This window comes from Adiantum capillus-veneris, chromosome 15 (genome assembly GCF_014529385.1).
Source record: "Adiantum capillus-veneris isolate H3 chromosome 15, ASM1452938v2, whole genome shotgun sequence".
NCBI classification, from domain to species: domain Eukaryota; kingdom Viridiplantae; phylum Streptophyta; class Polypodiopsida; order Polypodiales; family Pteridaceae; genus Adiantum; species Adiantum capillus-veneris.
In genome coordinates, this window is record NC_140945.1 from 54,987,755 (window position 1) to 55,004,599 (window position 16,845).

At 37.7% G+C, this 16,845-nt stretch overlaps 1 protein-coding gene across 3 annotated transcripts in view; it reads left to right on the plus strand.

The window, feature by feature from the left end:
- MLH1 (MUTL-homolog 1) overlaps positions 1–1,054 on the plus strand; it is a 65,225-nt gene extending 64,171 nt beyond the window's left edge. For all 3 annotated transcript variants that reach the window (XM_086482543.1, XM_086482544.1, XM_086482545.1), the window contains exon 16: positions 35–1,054. In XM_086482543.1, coding sequence (XP_086338669.1) covers positions 35–79 — 45 coding nt within the window. In that variant the 3' untranslated portion in view covers positions 80–1,054. The remainder of the gene's footprint in view (positions 1–34) is intronic.
- The last annotated feature ends 15,791 nt before the right edge of the window (positions 1,055–16,845 follow it).

Genomic DNA, 16,845 nt, shown 5'->3' on the forward strand with positions numbered 1-16,845 from the left:
CTTCTACTTTCAGTAAGACGAAGGAATTTTGCAGGTGGCTTGTCTTGAAAATTTGTATAGGATTTTCGAAAGATGCTGATCATACGAAAGAGAGAGATTTTTTGAGTGTATGGTCACCTTGAGGGACAGGATGCACTTCGCTGCAGTTGGTTGTTTACAACATGAGAGCACAGCTAGCGTCGAGATGTGGCTGCTGTTCTGTAGAAAAACCACAATTTTGAGGCCATATTTTTTACATACGAGTTGCATTTTGGGTCTGCAAATAGCAAGATAAAGTGCAGCTAGCGAAGATTATAGACAGCAATTGTTCAAGGAGCAGCTTATGTGGGATTGAGATGATTTCAGTCGCCGGAGATCGTTGGTCTACAAACCAGCGACAGTGCAGCAAGCAAGCATTACAGCCAATGAGGTTACACTATCCAAAGCGACAGGAATCTTAGGCAAGTGTAGTGTAACAGTCCTCGACGAAACAGTTTGGTGGAAATATGGATAATCCTGACAGCTCAAGGAGGAATGAGCACACTGGGATATGAAGTGCAACCTGGAAGTACAGATTCAACAATAGATCCTCCACTACTGTTGCTGAGAGGATCGTCTTTTGATGTACATAAAAGTCTCAACAATCTAGTTTCTTAGAGTGTGCATGTGCTGGTCAGTGTGTGTCTGCATGGTTGGTTGTTTGCCCACCCGCATAGGGACCATCTAACCTACCATTGGTCCCAAGAGGTTACGTTAGCCTAGCACCTAAAGATCTAAGGGGAACGATATTCCCTGGGCGGCGGGATACTTAACGCTAAGTTAGCTACAACACTTAGGGGTTGATACATGCAACGATTAATCTCCATCATGTACTGCTAGGACAAGGGTATCTAATCTAAATGTTAGAATCCTGATCAACAAAATGTGCCTCGTACTTTCCAAAGATTCCCTTGCTTCCTTTGCCTCCTTTAAAGGGCGATTCCCTTGCCTCTCTTCCAAACATTCCTTTGCCTTTTTTAGAGTTACTAATGATTTTATGCCTTTGTCAGGCATATCTCTATGTTTATAAGCATAATAATAGAGAAAAAAGGCATTCTTAAAAAAGATATAGTAAGAAGCAAAAACACACTACTGTAAACACGCTAACCTAAAAAAGTTAGTTGGCTTATTTTGTTTGCTCTAGCGACACCATTAAGAGGATTGGGTGATTGTGATTACAAATCAATTTACTATCACTTCGAGTACACGACGAGGTTGCACAACCCGTCACGATGATAACATGGTAATTTAGAAACAAGGCGTGTATGAGGAACTATCAATGTCTTGGTTTGCATTGGGATTGCCCTTCGGCACTACAGAGCTCAACCAACCGAAGGCTTGGTGTATGTGGTTAACGAATGAACTTTTGTATCCATTTATTTATATGGAATTACCCTAGCTAGATTAGACTATTCGACCATGTGCCCAGATTATGTAGGGAAAACTAACGATAGTTCTTAAGAGCAAAGGGTACAAGAATGTAGTGGCGTTCTCAACTCATTCCTTTGATTTTGAGTATAAATATGATCGGCGAGAAAGGTTAACCCAGCCTTGCTTGACACTTTGTGCCCCTCGCTCCCTAGTCTTGGCTTAGGATTCAGAACATCGAAAAGGTGCCTAAGCTTAGGGAACTGCTTACTTTAGATGAAACAAGGACTGAAAGAAAGAAGACTGAACTTAACAGTGGGTAAAAGATACATGCTTTACCTTGCAAGTTGTGAAAGCTTTCTTCTCAATAAGAGTGATAGTGAGTGGTATATAGCTTTATCGAAGCCCGAAATTAAATCGATGATGATCTCTCGGTTGTTTATGTGATTAGTTGATATATGTAATCCGTAATATTTGGATTCAATCGTCAGTTGTGTTTTTGGCCCTCAGGGTGTTCGCTTTGCCCGTGAGATGATTTTTTATACATGACGTCTACGTTTAAAACTATATAGGCAGTCCCTTTATGAATCCAACTTTTAAGCGTATCGAAGTGTAAGACAATCTGGACAGTGTCCTTGACCTTATTATGAATGGCCTGGATTGTCTCTACCTCTTCTGGCGAAACGTTTATTTCTGTTTTTGGATCTAGCGGCATATCTTGCTCAAGAAATGCTACTTCTGGAGTCGAAGGCAAGAGCTCAAACAAGGCTTTAGACATGTCCATCAAAGGTTGCGCATGGGAAACTATTTGTATGGCATGATGCGCTATCGCTTCTTGGAATAAGGGCAACTTCAAGAATTCTATGGCCTCTTTTAGGGGCATTTATGTAAGAGTGCAAATGTGGGGTATTGTGAATGTTTCAAGTGTTGTTGGAGTTGTTATATGTTACGTCCACGTCATAGATGAGGAGATTGAGTTTAGGACAATGGTCGAATGGGTGTCTTGTGTCCGGCATATGTAATGTGAACCCGATCAGTGTGGCCATTCACCTATAAAACTGGTTGGCAGAGTGCTAGTGGTCAACCCATGACACTAGATATGCGCAATGTTACTTTGAGGAGATGAGGCCGATTAGTATGGGACGCTCCGTCTTACAAGTGCATGTCTTTGAATGTTGGCTTGAGCTAGGGGATGTTAGATTTTAGGTATGGTAGGGTCAATCGGTGTTTTGTTAGATGTGTGCTTGGAGGTGGTCTAGGTAGCTCGGAGATCTTCCCTAATATTCGTTTTGGCTTACTTCTTCATTCCCCATGCCAAACTAGCAAGTCAAGTCCCTTTGGTACAAATTGCTACCGAACTTCCATTGCCTTGATCAAGCTAAGTTTTCACCACAAAAAGCAGTTTTCTATTAAATCTTAACTCAAAGCCTAAACTATGTGGTTGCATAAGGTCCTCTTCCAATCGTACTTTTTGTAAAGTTGTAAGTAGAGACCTCCAAGGAGTAGCATTGTATTGAAGAATTGTATTGTACATCCAAAATTTTTAGCAATGCACGAGTCTCTCTTTTGTACAAATTGCTACCGAACTTCCATTGCCTTGATCAAGCTAAGTTTTCACCACAAAAAGTAGTTTTCTATTAAATCTTAACCCAAAGCCTAAAGTATGTGGTTGCATAAGGTCCTCTTCCAATCGTACTTTTTGTAAAGTTGTAAGTAGAGACCTCCAAGGAGTAGCATTGTATTGAAGAATCGTATTGTACATCCAAAATTTTTAGCAATGCACGAGACATTTGTGCATTACTGGTACTTAATTATCAAGGCCAATTGCACAGGGTTTCTAATAACTACCCACAAAAGTATTCTGTGTAAGAGGTAAAATTGCCCTCTATGGTGTACTATAAGCACGAGCATCACCATAAAGAACATTAAAGCAAGGGGTTAGAATCTTGAGTCACTCAGATTTTCTATGTTCTAAGATGAAAATTTCCTTCTTACAACACTAATGTTTTTCCGAGTGGCACCTTCCTCATGTATGTCTTTCCACATCACTAAGGCTTGTTGGTGTTGTACATGCTGATGCGTATGTAGTTCATGATAGTTGAGAATACGCTCAAGCTCATGCGATTGAGTTGATGGTTCAATGAAATCAACCAGGATCTACTGATCAATAGCATTGTCATCCTTATGTAAGTGTTTACATAAACAACTTACATGGAATACCGGATGAATGTGAGTGCTAGGTTGTTATTGATGTCCTTATGTAAGTGTTTACATAAATGAGTCTTACCAAACGGCGAGCAACTGTTATCGAGCAAAGAGAAAACCGAGCGACTTTCTCACAAACATTGAGCAAAAATCCATGTGCTTCAGAACCTTTCTAGATTTATTGAAGCTTCCAACAAGATTATAGAGAAGTCTACATTTGGGTATCCTTAGACATCAAACATTTCGTAGTCATAGTCGTCCAAGGGATTTAGTAGTCAAAGTTCTTGAAGGGATTGAATATGTGTAGAGCAATTAATCCAAAGTTATAGTCATTATAGGGATTGGAGAGAGAGAGAGAGAGAGAGAGAGAGAGAGAGAGAGAGAAAGGTGAAGAGAGACAGAGAGGCTCGGCATGGTAGTGGCATCAAACCTCCCAAAATTAGAAAAAAACCCTTGAAATAGCCAACGTAAACTGTTTCAAGGTTTTATTTTTTTAGGGTTTTTGGAGGTTTGATATCACTGACACCATGCTGACTCTCTCTCTAATGACTCTTTTAGGTTGTTTTCTTTAGTTTTTGAAGGTTTGATGTCACTATCGTGCCCGTCTCTCTCTCTCTCTCTCTCTCTCTCTCTCTCTCTCTCTCTCTACCAAAAAATGGAATTTCATGTTGCTACCACGCCGACCTCTCTTCGAGAAAAGTGTACCTCAACGTAGCCTTGAGCCAATTTTTTTCACTTGTTTCTCTCACGAATGTTTTGGGTGAGCACTGGATGTTGAAAAATCAAAATAGTCAATAAAAAGGAGGGGGAGAAGGAGAAAATTCTCTTAGAAAATTCATGAAAATAGAGCCCTATTTGAATCTACCATAAAGGGAATTTAATATGTTTGCAAAATTGATCTCTCTCTCTCTCTCTCTCTCTCTCTCTCTCTCTCTATTCACAAATATAATAAAACCCATTAGGTATGTTGTAATAGGACTATTTTTCAAAGCTCTTAAAGTTAGAAAGAATGTTATAGGTTAGATCTTTTGTTAAATATGATATAAAAGATTGTTGAATAGTTTATGAGATAGAGAGTATTAGTTGAAGACAAACGTGTTCGAGATATTGAGGGAGAAAATATTTCTCTTCACAATACATTAAAGATGTATTTAGTAATAATTATTGAATGAAAGATCATTTGGCTGTAGAGTGTAAAAGAAACACGTTGTTAAAATGGAGGATTATATTAATATCAATGGTTTATTTTTATGCGTTTTAGCGTAAAATATATGGGTAGGCTCAAAATAAGTTGAAAAAGTAGTGGAGACCCAAAAATAGAGTTTTTATGAGTAGCGACCTAAAAGTTGCGTTTTTAGCCGAAAGAAGAGATTTTTCGTAATTATGTCCACTTAATCTTGTAGACCAAACCTGTTCCCATCGTTTTAAGTACTTGGAAATCTATATTCTGAGTTTGTATGACAAAGTTATGACAGAAACAAGTTGCCAACATCAGCAGCATGATAGCTTACAAGCAGCAACATGTTAGCTTACAAATAAATATACACAAGTAATATCTCTTTTGTTTTATCCAATCAAGAAGTGATTGCACTCTTTTATGATGGTACAAAATGATATTTTGAATTTAATTATCATGTTGATTTGGTTGCTCGAGTATGTTGTTTTGGCTATTTTGTAGACGATGCAGAAACCAATGTGTGATACAGGATCTATGCAAGGTGTTATGATATTGGGATTGTGATCGTGTTGTGATTTCGATTATGATCGTTGTTGCCATCAAGAGATTGAGATTGAAAGTGTGATTGTGATTGAGATTGAAATTGTGCACAAGATTGAGATTGAGATTGAGATTGCGATTGTGATTGAGAGTGAGAGTGTGATTGAGATTGAAATTGAGATAGCTCGAGGATGGTCGGAAGGTTATGAAATGAGCTATGATCCTTTTGTAACTATTATGCATACAGCCTCTTTATTTCATCTATTCACTCAGCGTACTATGTACTTTTCATTATGAATGTATTTCGCTCTCCCGTGTCGCATCACAAGTGGTATCAGAGGTTTCGATTCTGCGACATCGATGAAAGAATGCGAGAACGATTGACAAGAGAAGAAGATAAAAGTGGATGTATATGATCAAACGAGAAGCAGCGAAAATGAACCGATGACGATGATGAGGACTTCGATGCGGGAGAAGCAACGGTCAAATAATTCTTCAAGAAGGCTAAGCTCAATGAATTTGATGGCATAAGAAAGACATGCAAAGATTTAGAAGCGTGGATTGAAGAACTTGAAGATTTGGATTATGCTTTCAATATAGAGTACAAGACCACCAGAGTTTCGAATGCTCGAGCAAAGTGACCGATAAGGCAATACTTACCAAGACGGCTCAATTTGAGACTATTGGTGATGCAAAGGATAAAGCTATGTTATTTGACTCTCTTTTCATATACTTTATATCTTTGATGAATCTTTTGAAAGCTTCTATGATCCAATTCATGCGTAAAATTTGAGATTTAAAATTGAATTTCTTAATTGATTCGAGTAGTACACATTGCTTCTTGTCCTCTAATCTCGTTGAGAAATTAAACCTAAAATTAAACTGAGAAATTAAAAGACTTGTGGAATTAACTAGTGGTAATAAAATGTTCACGAAAGAACTAATTGAAAATTTGCCTTTTTCTTGAATAGTTAAAATCATAAAGGTAATTTTTATGTCATATAAATGGATGTGTATGATATGATTATTGGCATGGATAAGGTGACTGAAAATCACGTTTTGATTGTTTGTGAAGAAAGAAAAAAACTTCTAATGCGGATAGTCACACTATTCTTAGGGAAGAAAGGGATTCTAAGTCTATTCTAGTTTCCGTCATGAAATTGATAAGGGGACTTCGACAAGGGTGTGAGACCTTTATAATTTGTGCAAGTGAATTAAAGATGAACCTGAAAAAGAAATGATGAAGACTCCAAAATATGTTAAAAATCTTCTTGATGAGTTCAAGGATATTCTTCTTGATGACCCACTATGTATGCCTCCTCCTTAATCACTAGACCATGGAATATATCTATATCCACAATCTAAATCGTACTCTTAATCTCCTTACACATTAAACATAGATGAACTTAAGGAACTTAAACTCCAACTAAATGACTTGTTGAAAAAAGGGTTAATTAGATCTAGTGTGTCTCTTTGAGGTAGCCGTGTTCTTTCCAGAGAAAGAAGGATGGGACATTTATATTTGAACCAACACTAAAAGAAGAGGATTAAAAATTATATTTTGAAGATTCTAGAATTATGAAAACCTTCTTTGATTATATGTGATCCAAGGGGAGAACAAATGGGATGTGTTTTATATGGGAAGGAAAGAGTTGTGATATATAAATATAGAAAGTGGAGAAGACATGATTTGAACTATCTACTGTATGATTGAGAATTAGTTAAGAATATATCTTCACTCAACCATTACTTAATAATAGGTAGAAGCGGTGAGTTCAACTACTATGTGAGTATGATTTTAATCTAAAATATATGACTAGAAAAGAGACAAGGTCACCAACGCCTTGAGTCAAAGACCAATATGTAATATCATTTATGTAGTCCATAGTGATTTGTTTGATTAAGTTTGGTATGAAGTTTAACATTATCTCTTATCTAAATCCTCATGTGGGAGAGTTGTTTGAGAGGAAATTTTGTTTGCATAAGGATTATTTGTATTATCATGATTGCTTATATGTGTCTGTAAATTCCTCTATGAAATATTAACTTTTGTGAGATTGCCAAAACATTCTTTTATATAATCTTGTTTTAAACAAAAGATATGAGATAGTCAAATAGTCATTTCAAGGACAAAACTAGAAATCATTTTGATTGTAGAGTTGGGTAGCTTAAAAGTAGAAATCCTCTTAAAGTTTTCGTTAAGTAAAATGTATCCAGTAAAAGATGTCTCTTTGATTGACTTCGATATTATGTATGCCGAAAATCTCTCCTTCCAACTTTGAGGACATAGTTAATTTTGATCAGGGGAGAATGTAATAAGACTATTTTTCCAAGTTCTTAAAGTTAGAAAGAATGCTGTAGGTTAGATCTTTTGTTAAATATGGTTTAAAAGATTGTCGAATAGTTTATGAGATAGAGAGTACTAGTCGAACACAAATGAGTTCGAGATATTGAGGGAGAAAATATATTCTCTTCACAATACATTAAAGATGTATTTAATAATAATTATTGAATAAAAGATCATTTGGTTGTAGACTGTTAAAGAAACACGTAGTTAAAATTGAGGTTTTTATTAATATCAATGTTTTATTTTTATGTGTTTTAGCTTAAAATACATGGTTATGCTTAAAATAAGTTGAAAAGTAGTGGAGATCCAAAAGTAGAGTTTTTATGAGTCGCGACTTAAAAGTTGCATTTTTAGCCGAAAGAAGACTAGACCTGTTCCCGTCGTTTTAAGTACCTGGAAGCCTATATTCTGAGTTTGTATGACAAAGTTATGACATAAACAAATTGCCAACAACAGCACGACAGCCTACAAGCAGCAACATGTTAGCTTACAAATAGATATGTGACAAGTAATATCTCTTTTGTTTCAAAATTTATTATGGCCTATTGAAAATTATTAAGCCTATCAATGAATCACCTTACAAATTAAGGTTCCCAAATACTTGGCTAATTCATAAAGCCTTCCATATGAGCCTCTTGTAACCTTATAAGGGCAAGCCACCCAATGAACCAGTCATTGAAGAACCATTCGAGTTTGAAGGCCAAGAAGAGACTTTACAAATAGAGAGCATTCTATCAAATGCGGACAAGGTTTTAAGATGTGGTAAAGCTATCCAACAACAACTTGTCAAATTTAAGAAGTATCCTTTTGAAGATGCAAGGTTGATGCAAGACATCCAGCTTAAGGAAAAATAAACCCTGTAAATACTTACAACTTCTGTCAAAGGTAAGAACCGGTATGAACAAGTATATTCCATAGAGAATTTTGTCTTGTTTTGACTCTTAAGATTTTTTTTTAACGTGTATATATACCGTGAATCAAGCTTGTAATAGCTTAGTCTCTCAAGCACCTAGTAGATCTACTATGAAAGATGATTAGAGCTAAGTAAATACATGCTTGCAATAGCTAAGTCTTTCAAGCACCAAATGGAGTGAGTCACCAATGTGGAAGAATGTCAACAGGGGTAAAAAGGGATCCGACAAGACTAACTATTGTAAAGAATGAGGATGCAAGAGAGCTACACAAGACAAGCACAAAGCACACAGAGATGGAAAGCTTCTTCTTCTTCTTCACAGAAAAGAGAGTACAAAAATGACTAAGTGCTAAAGCTGAAAAGTAGCACATATGTACATGCGGTCACTAAGTGTGAACTCGTTAGAAGCGTACTAGGCTTGCACTATAAGTGTAGTCCAGCTGTAGAATCACTGGCAAAGATCCTCCGTGTCGGTCACCTAACGCGCCAGTGAGTAAATGCCGTAAGCGGCCAAGACCAGTAGTGGATGCCAGCTCAAGGTGTAGAGCTCGACATCTCAACAACTATGACTTTAATTTCCCTACTCCATAGTTGAGAACGACTATGATTTCAAGGGAGAGGTAATGTCATGAAAATTAAATTATAACCTTCTAAAATTAGTCATAGGTACAAGTCACGGAAGGATAAATCTATCCCGAGCAGCCTTGACCAAAAGTACATGACAAATGAGGTTAGCTAGAGCAATTATAGGAGTCTAAAAATAGAACGTAGATGTGCTACGTTCAAGTCATTAACATAACTCTTTAGACTCAAGTAAACCTTACGGTAAATTTCTAACTTGCCACAAATAGTCTAAGTTTAGTAGATTTTTGGGAGCATCTTGATGGAACCTCCAAAGCACTGTGATAAGGTTTTGCACAAGAGGTGAAGTTTTAAAGCCCACTGCGATCATATACAACCAATGTTATAACACGTAAAAAGTTATTTTGCAAATAAGTCTACTAAAAAGACAATAGTAACTACAATATAGTGTAATCCATGCATGATTTCTCTAGCCAACTCCTATCGCAACAAGTAATAAAAAAAGGCATTGCTTTCTAGATTCCCTATTTTCAAAACAGATTGAGTTAGTGTTGATGGAATCAACCAGCCTAAATTTTTAGTTGGTATCCTCTTTGTTTTGGTCACTTTTTCTGAAAAAAGTTATGCATATCCTTCCAGATGCTTGAACCATGATGCTTATTATACAACTTTTGATAACTTAACTCAAACCATACACCATATTGGTAGTTCAAGCTAAATCTAGAATTCAAAGATAACTTCTATGTGAAGTAAGGTATTAATGCAGACTTTCTAACACTAAGCAAGGGTGCCCATAGGTATCTTATTGGCTAACAAGCAGTCCAAAAGGTTTCAGATCTGACACATATATAAACAAATGTTGTTATCACTTAATATTATTTTCATTCTTTTGGAAAAAGATTTGCTACACTAGTTCTAGAAAATATTCCGTGATGTAGAATCCTCCAAATCCTAACAACAATAAGAAGAAAGGAAAGGCAAAATAAAAGGGCTAAAAGGTAAAAATAAACTTTCTCTTGAAGCGGTTGAATGTTATCGTGAAGATAACAAGTGTTTTAAGTGTGGAGAGCAAGGTCATTTTTCCCGGGCATGTCCAAGGGGAAATGAATGTAATGAACCTCAAAAACAACTATAGTGAAAGCTCTAAAAGACGAAGGCCATTGCAAAGGAGCATCCCTCTCTTATGCTTGAGAAAAGTAAGAGAGCATGATGCTTTTGATCCTAGCTCTACCCACAACTTCATTTCTATTGATCTAGCTACCAAGTTAGGAATTCATGTCGGGAGATGTGGTACAAGCCGATGGAGATTTCAAAGGGCAAGAGGCCTCAATCACTCCATTGATTGGGAAGCTAAGACTCCATGTGCAAAGCTATGTTGATAAAGAATATTTCTTCATCCCTCCACTCAAGCATGAAGATGTTATCCTAGGGGCACCATGGTTTGATCGCATGACTACCACTATGAAGTTTCTTGAGAGAAAAGTCATATTTTCCTATCGAGGCAAGTATGTTGCACTTGATGTAAATAGCACGGGAAACTCTATACCACTTGTACAAACTCAAACTTCAGAAAAATTAATGAAATATCTCTTTCTTGTTGCAGGTTTTTTGTCAAGGAGTCTAAGAAAGATGCATGTGTTCCTAATGAAGCTAAAAATGAAACTAAAGAGGAGCTACAATTCTCTAGTTTGTGTTTACAAATTACATTCCCAAGGAGCTACCTCCAAAAAGGGAACAAGACGATCATTCCATAGAACTTCTACCTGGTAGTTCACTACCTAATAAGTCTCCTTATTCCGAACTCACTGGCTCAACAAGAGAAGATGTGAGGCAAGCGAACGAGCTTGTAGAAAAAGGGATGGTCAAGCCTAGTTCATCTCCATTTTTTTCACCCATTCTACTAGTACAAAATAAAAGATGGTACTTATAGAATGTGTGGACTACCAGATACTTAATTGGATAACTATCAATAATAGATTTCGTGTTCCCAGGATAGAAGTTGATAAGCTATAAGAGTCTACTTAATATAGTAGAATAGATCTCAAAAGTGGGCTCACCAGATAAGGATAGTGCTTGAAGATATTCATAAAGACAGCCTTTGGAACAACTTTTGACCTATATGAATTCTTGGTACTCCCTTTTGGGCTTACCAATGTGCCGACTATCTTTAATCAAATAATGGAGAGGCTATGTAGACCTCACCAAAGCTTCATGAGAGTGTTTTTTAACGACATTATCATCTACTCAAAGACTATTGAGAAACATAAGCACCATCTTCAGGTAATATTTCAAGTCTTGAGAGAGAATAAGCTTTACATTAATCAAAAGAAGAGTGAGTTTTTCTTAAAAGAGATTCTGTATTTAGGTCATATTATCTCTCAAGCAGGAATCTGAATGGACCCTGAAAAGTTGGAGGTAATAAAAGGATGGCATATACCAACTAATCTACGTGAATTAAGAAGCTTTATAGGAATGTGTGCATAATATAGACGCTTCATAAAAAAATTCTCATTCATAGCAGGCCCATTGTATGATTTGACTAAGAAGAATGTTAAATTTGTATGGACTACAAAAGAGAATGAAGCTTTCAAAATTTGAAGGTAAAGTTTACCTCTCAACCCATTCTAATATTACCAGACCTTTCAAAGCCTTTCGAAGTCCAGCGTGATGCTTGTGGACAATGCCTTGGAGCTGTTTTGCTTCAAGAAGGGCATGCAATAGAATTAATATTAGAGTAGGACATTGGATGACCAAGAAAAGAATCTAGGCATATATGAAAAAGAGCTGTTAGCTATCTTACATGTCCTACATGTATGGAAGCATATCTCTTAGGCACTCCATTTATTTTGCACACAAATCATCAAAGTCTTAAATACTTTTTGACGCAAATTAGATTAACAAATGAGGTGGGAAAACACTCTTTCACATTTTAATTTTCATATCACTTACATAGCTAGTAAGCACAACCAAGTGGCCAATGCACTTCATGAAGGAAAAAAGTGAATGTTAAATCAATAGCTAGTCACAATGATCTATCCTCTATGATCGAGGAGTACGTTATGGATACAGACTTCAAAGATGCAATGTCAGTTATTGCACTAGGAAAGAAAAACCATACAATGTGCAAGATGGTTATCTTTTCTAGAGTTGTACCAAACCCAGAGCGAGTCTTTCCGAGCAAACAAAAAAGAGAGCAAGTTTTACTTCCATTCACTACCCCTTTTTGCTAAAGTGGGATACCTCCATCTCACTTCTCCCTCACACTGCTTAGCAGACAGCTAGAGACTACATCCCATCCCTTGGTTTTATTCAAGGTTTAACTTTTAAGATAAAGGGAATGCTTCCATGACAAAGAGGTAAAGATGTTTCATGTAAACCTCATTAATATTTAGCTGCCCAATTTCCTTTAAATATATCTCCAAATTTCAAGCCAAAAGAAAGCTTGCTATCGCTGTCATGGGCTTTATTGAGCCCCACCCTTTGCGATGGTTCCCTAAGTGTGCTCCTCCTCTAATTTTACCTTGCTCGCTGTGGAGTCCCATCTTCCCCTTTGCACCCTCTCTCTCTCTCTCTCTCTCTCTCTCTCTCTCTCTCTCTCTCTCTCTCTCTCTCAGGTAAAATCTCCTCCTTGTTGGGAAACATAGACCCTGATAGCACACAAAAAATCTATCTCTAACTTCACGCTTATGTTGAGGGACATCCACTCACTCCTCTCTCTCTCTCTCTCTCTCTCTCTCTCTCTCTCTCTCAAAGAGAACAAAGCGTCAATCCATCTCTAGTACAACAACATGCTAGCTTGAAGGAGAACATGAAGTCCATATGTTGGAATACAACAAGCATTGAATAGAAGTGCATAATTTTGCAAGTTAATGTTGAGGCTAAGACATGTGGTAAGCGATAGGTTGAACAAGGTGAGCTTCACAGAGAGGCAGATGGCATTGGGACCCTATCCTCCTCCCATTGGTGGTGGAGAGAGTGTTGCAGTAGGAGGAGGTCAGCACAGGGGCAAGGGCGGGGAAAAGATTCAAAGACTGGAAAGTTGGCAGTAGGTTGAGCAGGGGTGTGCACTGCAAAGCGGCAGGACGAGAGTGTGCAACGGGTCTGGTGAATTCTACCATGGTAACCATCAGCACCACTAGGCACGCTAGAACTTAGTGCTTGTTGGCAGCCCGATCGAAAACAACAGCAAGCAAGGAGGAAGGTGTAAGCGGTGAGCTGATCCAAGGGCATTGTTGCGGGCACACATGTGATGAAGGCTCTCCTTGACTTCCTATGTTGGAGTAATCTTCCCTGTGTGTGTGTGTGTGTGTGTGTGTGTCTTTGGGGGGGGGGGGGGGGGAGTAAGACAATCAATACACAAGACAACAGCTATAAAGGATGTACATGAATTGACTTAGTCTAGATTTTCAACCTCCCGTGAGCGTCCTCAAAACTCTGAGAAAATTAATCGAGAGCAAAACAAATGGATAAGAATTATGTACATAGGAATTTTCTTTTACATTGGGCATGGTTCAAAAGCTTAAAAAACCAATCTCCACCAATACAAAATAGGGGGTTTACACACTGAGAGACTAATTTGGTACTCACAGGCGTCTGTCAAGCTGGATTACAGCTGCCAACGTGCAGTTGCATGCGCAAAACACGGAGCATCAAAAATATGGACGGCGTACTACCCTTGCGCCCAATGGCTTGAAAGGTGAGCTCGTACGTCTGCAGTCATTGTTTCAACCAATACACGGGTTCTATTGAGCTGCATATGTGGGTCCATTTTTGGCCTGCCCAAAGGGCAAAGGCTATAGAGATTACTTTTCTTTTTGCTGACTAAAATAGGAAAAAGGTTGAGTTGTATTTTTAAGCATTTTTTGACATGTCAAAAATGTTGATTGGTTGAAATAAGATAGTGGGTACTCATTGAAATGAATTGTGTAAATCTAATGATGGGCATGTCTTGAGTTTTGAAATATAAAATGAACTCTCATATATCAAGGAAAATATTTTGGGTTGCCCAATGCCTTTGGAAGCATGAAAGGTTGACAGCCTTACATGTTAAATGATAAAGCTTTAGAGGCTCCACAAATCCCAAGAGTCACCTTTCCATTTTGAAATTTGTGTTACCAACCTTTTCATTTTGAGAATTTGGTTCACCCTTTGAAACTTGAGGTAACAGACTAAAGTTGTCATTTTTGTTAGTTAAAACTTTATGGAAGGAATTTATCATTTAGGGCTTTAACATTTAAAGATTTTTTATTTTTATTTTTAAAGATTTTAAAGCTAAGTTAGAACTTAAAGATGTAGAACTTTTAAAGTAACGTCTAGGATGATCCAATGAGGACCCATAGTTTTTTTTTTATTAGAAGGTAAAACTTTGAATTAAAGAAAGTGAAAATGTTACATGGATCCACAAGTAGGGGGACGGTCACCCCGAGACGCTAGAGTTTTAGGACTTAGAACTTTAAAGCTTTTAACGTGGGATTTACAACTTAGGGATCTACAGTTTTAAATTTGTAATAAGGGTTCTAGAGCTTAAAAATGTAGAGTTTTTAAAGTGGGGTGTAGAACATAGGGATCTAAAGCTTAGAGCGTAGAGCTTAAGGGTGCTTTTTTAATTCAATTCTATGTGCACGCTTATGTTTTTTTTTTTAAAAAGCTTAGAGATGTAGTGATTTTAAAGTGGGATCTACCCTCAGATCAAGGCCTAAAATTGACACCTACTTTTTTTGTCAAGGGCTATTTTGCCTATCAAAACAATCTCAAAATTGCCTGTCATTTTTTGTATTTATATCTTTAAGTTAACGTTATATATGGCCAATTATATAAGTTGATTGCATTACACAAAGCATATGAAAGTGGGCTTGAAAAATTGGATGTCAAAAAGAAATTTTTATCATGCCTGGCAGGCCTTGTGATTTTATCACTTGTTTAGTATGTGAATATAATATACCGACAAGACAATATGTAACTTGGTAGCACCCATATACATTCAATGATTTCTCGTCCTTGGGCTTTTTTTCCAGCCCCCTTCTCTCTCTCTCTCTCTCTCTCTCTCTCTCTCTCTCTCTCTCTCTCTCTCTCTCTCTCTCTCTCTCTCTCTCTCTCTGGGCTGGCAGTTGCCTCGCATTATACTTTGCTAATATAATGAAGCATGCCGAAAAAAAAGGTGGTCTCGCATGCCGGCTTGCGCTCCTATTTGGCATGGAAAGAAGGATGGAGTCAACACGTCGTCATGAGACGGTGGAGGCAACAGCTTCGCTAGAGAGAGAGAAAGAGAGAGAGAGAGAGAGAGAGAGAGGAGTTCTCGTTTGTAGATAGGTTGAGGACTTAGCAACAACAGACATGGTCTGCGAGTTCGCCATTGTTTCTTCCCAGCTGTAGCCTCATGGGATGGAGTGTAGAAAGAAGGACGATAGATCCCGCTACTGTTGTTCTTGCAATTGTCAGTGCTGCTCATGGAAGCTCTCACAAGGACATCCCTTCCTCCGCCTTCTGTGAACTCTTTGACAAACCCATTAAATTTGTACTCCTTTTGGCTCCTTTTAAATTAGAGCGAACAATACCAAAATACCCCTCTAATTTGTGAAAATTCCCAAAATACCTCTCAAATTTCAAACATTCTCAAAATACCCAGTAGTTTGTCATAAATCCCAAAATTCCCTTCAAATTTTCCAACATTCCCTGGTTGCGAGAGTAAATTTCTCTACAAACAAAAACTTTTGTAGCTTTTCATAAGAAATTAAAACTGCTTGTCTATCATACAAGATGCTAAAACAATTGTGACAAACTACATGCTAAGCACTCAAAAATGTTTCTCAGTTTGTCAAAAAGGAATAAAAATTTGAAAATCTCGAACAATCCAACCAAAATAGATACAAGGGTATTTTGGGAATGTTTGAAATTTGCGGGGTATTTTGGGAGTTTCCACAAATTAAAGGGATATTATGATAATTTTTCCTAAATTAAAATGTAATAATTGGTATATCAGCTTGAAGATTCCCTCTTGTTGGCCTTTTCACTTACTACCTTCGCTTCCTCTTGTCACAGTCACCTTGCCCTCACAATCTTCCATCCCTCCCTCCCTCTCAAAAAGCATCGCCACTCACATGCCAATGTCTTAGTTAGGCTATAGGCCTTCAAGGTGATGGCATCCAGGAAAAGGCCTTTCCTTTCTCAAAGAGAGAGAGAGAGAGAGAGAGAGAGAGAGAGAGAGAGAGAGAGAGAGAGAGAGAGAGAGAGGGGGGGGGGGGGGGGGGGCATATGGAGTACTGCCATTCATCCGAGAAAAATAGATTCAAATTTTGTTTTAAATATTGAAAGATGGCGATATAGATTTGGTGTTACCATAACACCCTTAAGCGGGTGCTCTACTGGAGCTTAAGCTTGGGTGCAAAGACAATACACTAGCAACAATGATTGAGGTTGAGAGACATATGCAAGATCAATTCAGCAGTTCTTTGTCGGCCAAAGACAATGGCCTGAGCATAAATAGCGGACATGGAAGCTGTGTAGATGGATCGACACCATATAGAGGAAAATTGATAGTAACAAATGGAGAGGTAATCAAGGTTGTCAAAGCCTTGTTGTGAGGCGAAGGGGCTTCAATAGGATTGGGCAACACAGATGATGGTTGTCTACGGAGGCGAAGGGGAACTGCAAGTTGTTGGGGGGGGGGGATCTAGGTAGTAATAGATTTATTTATTT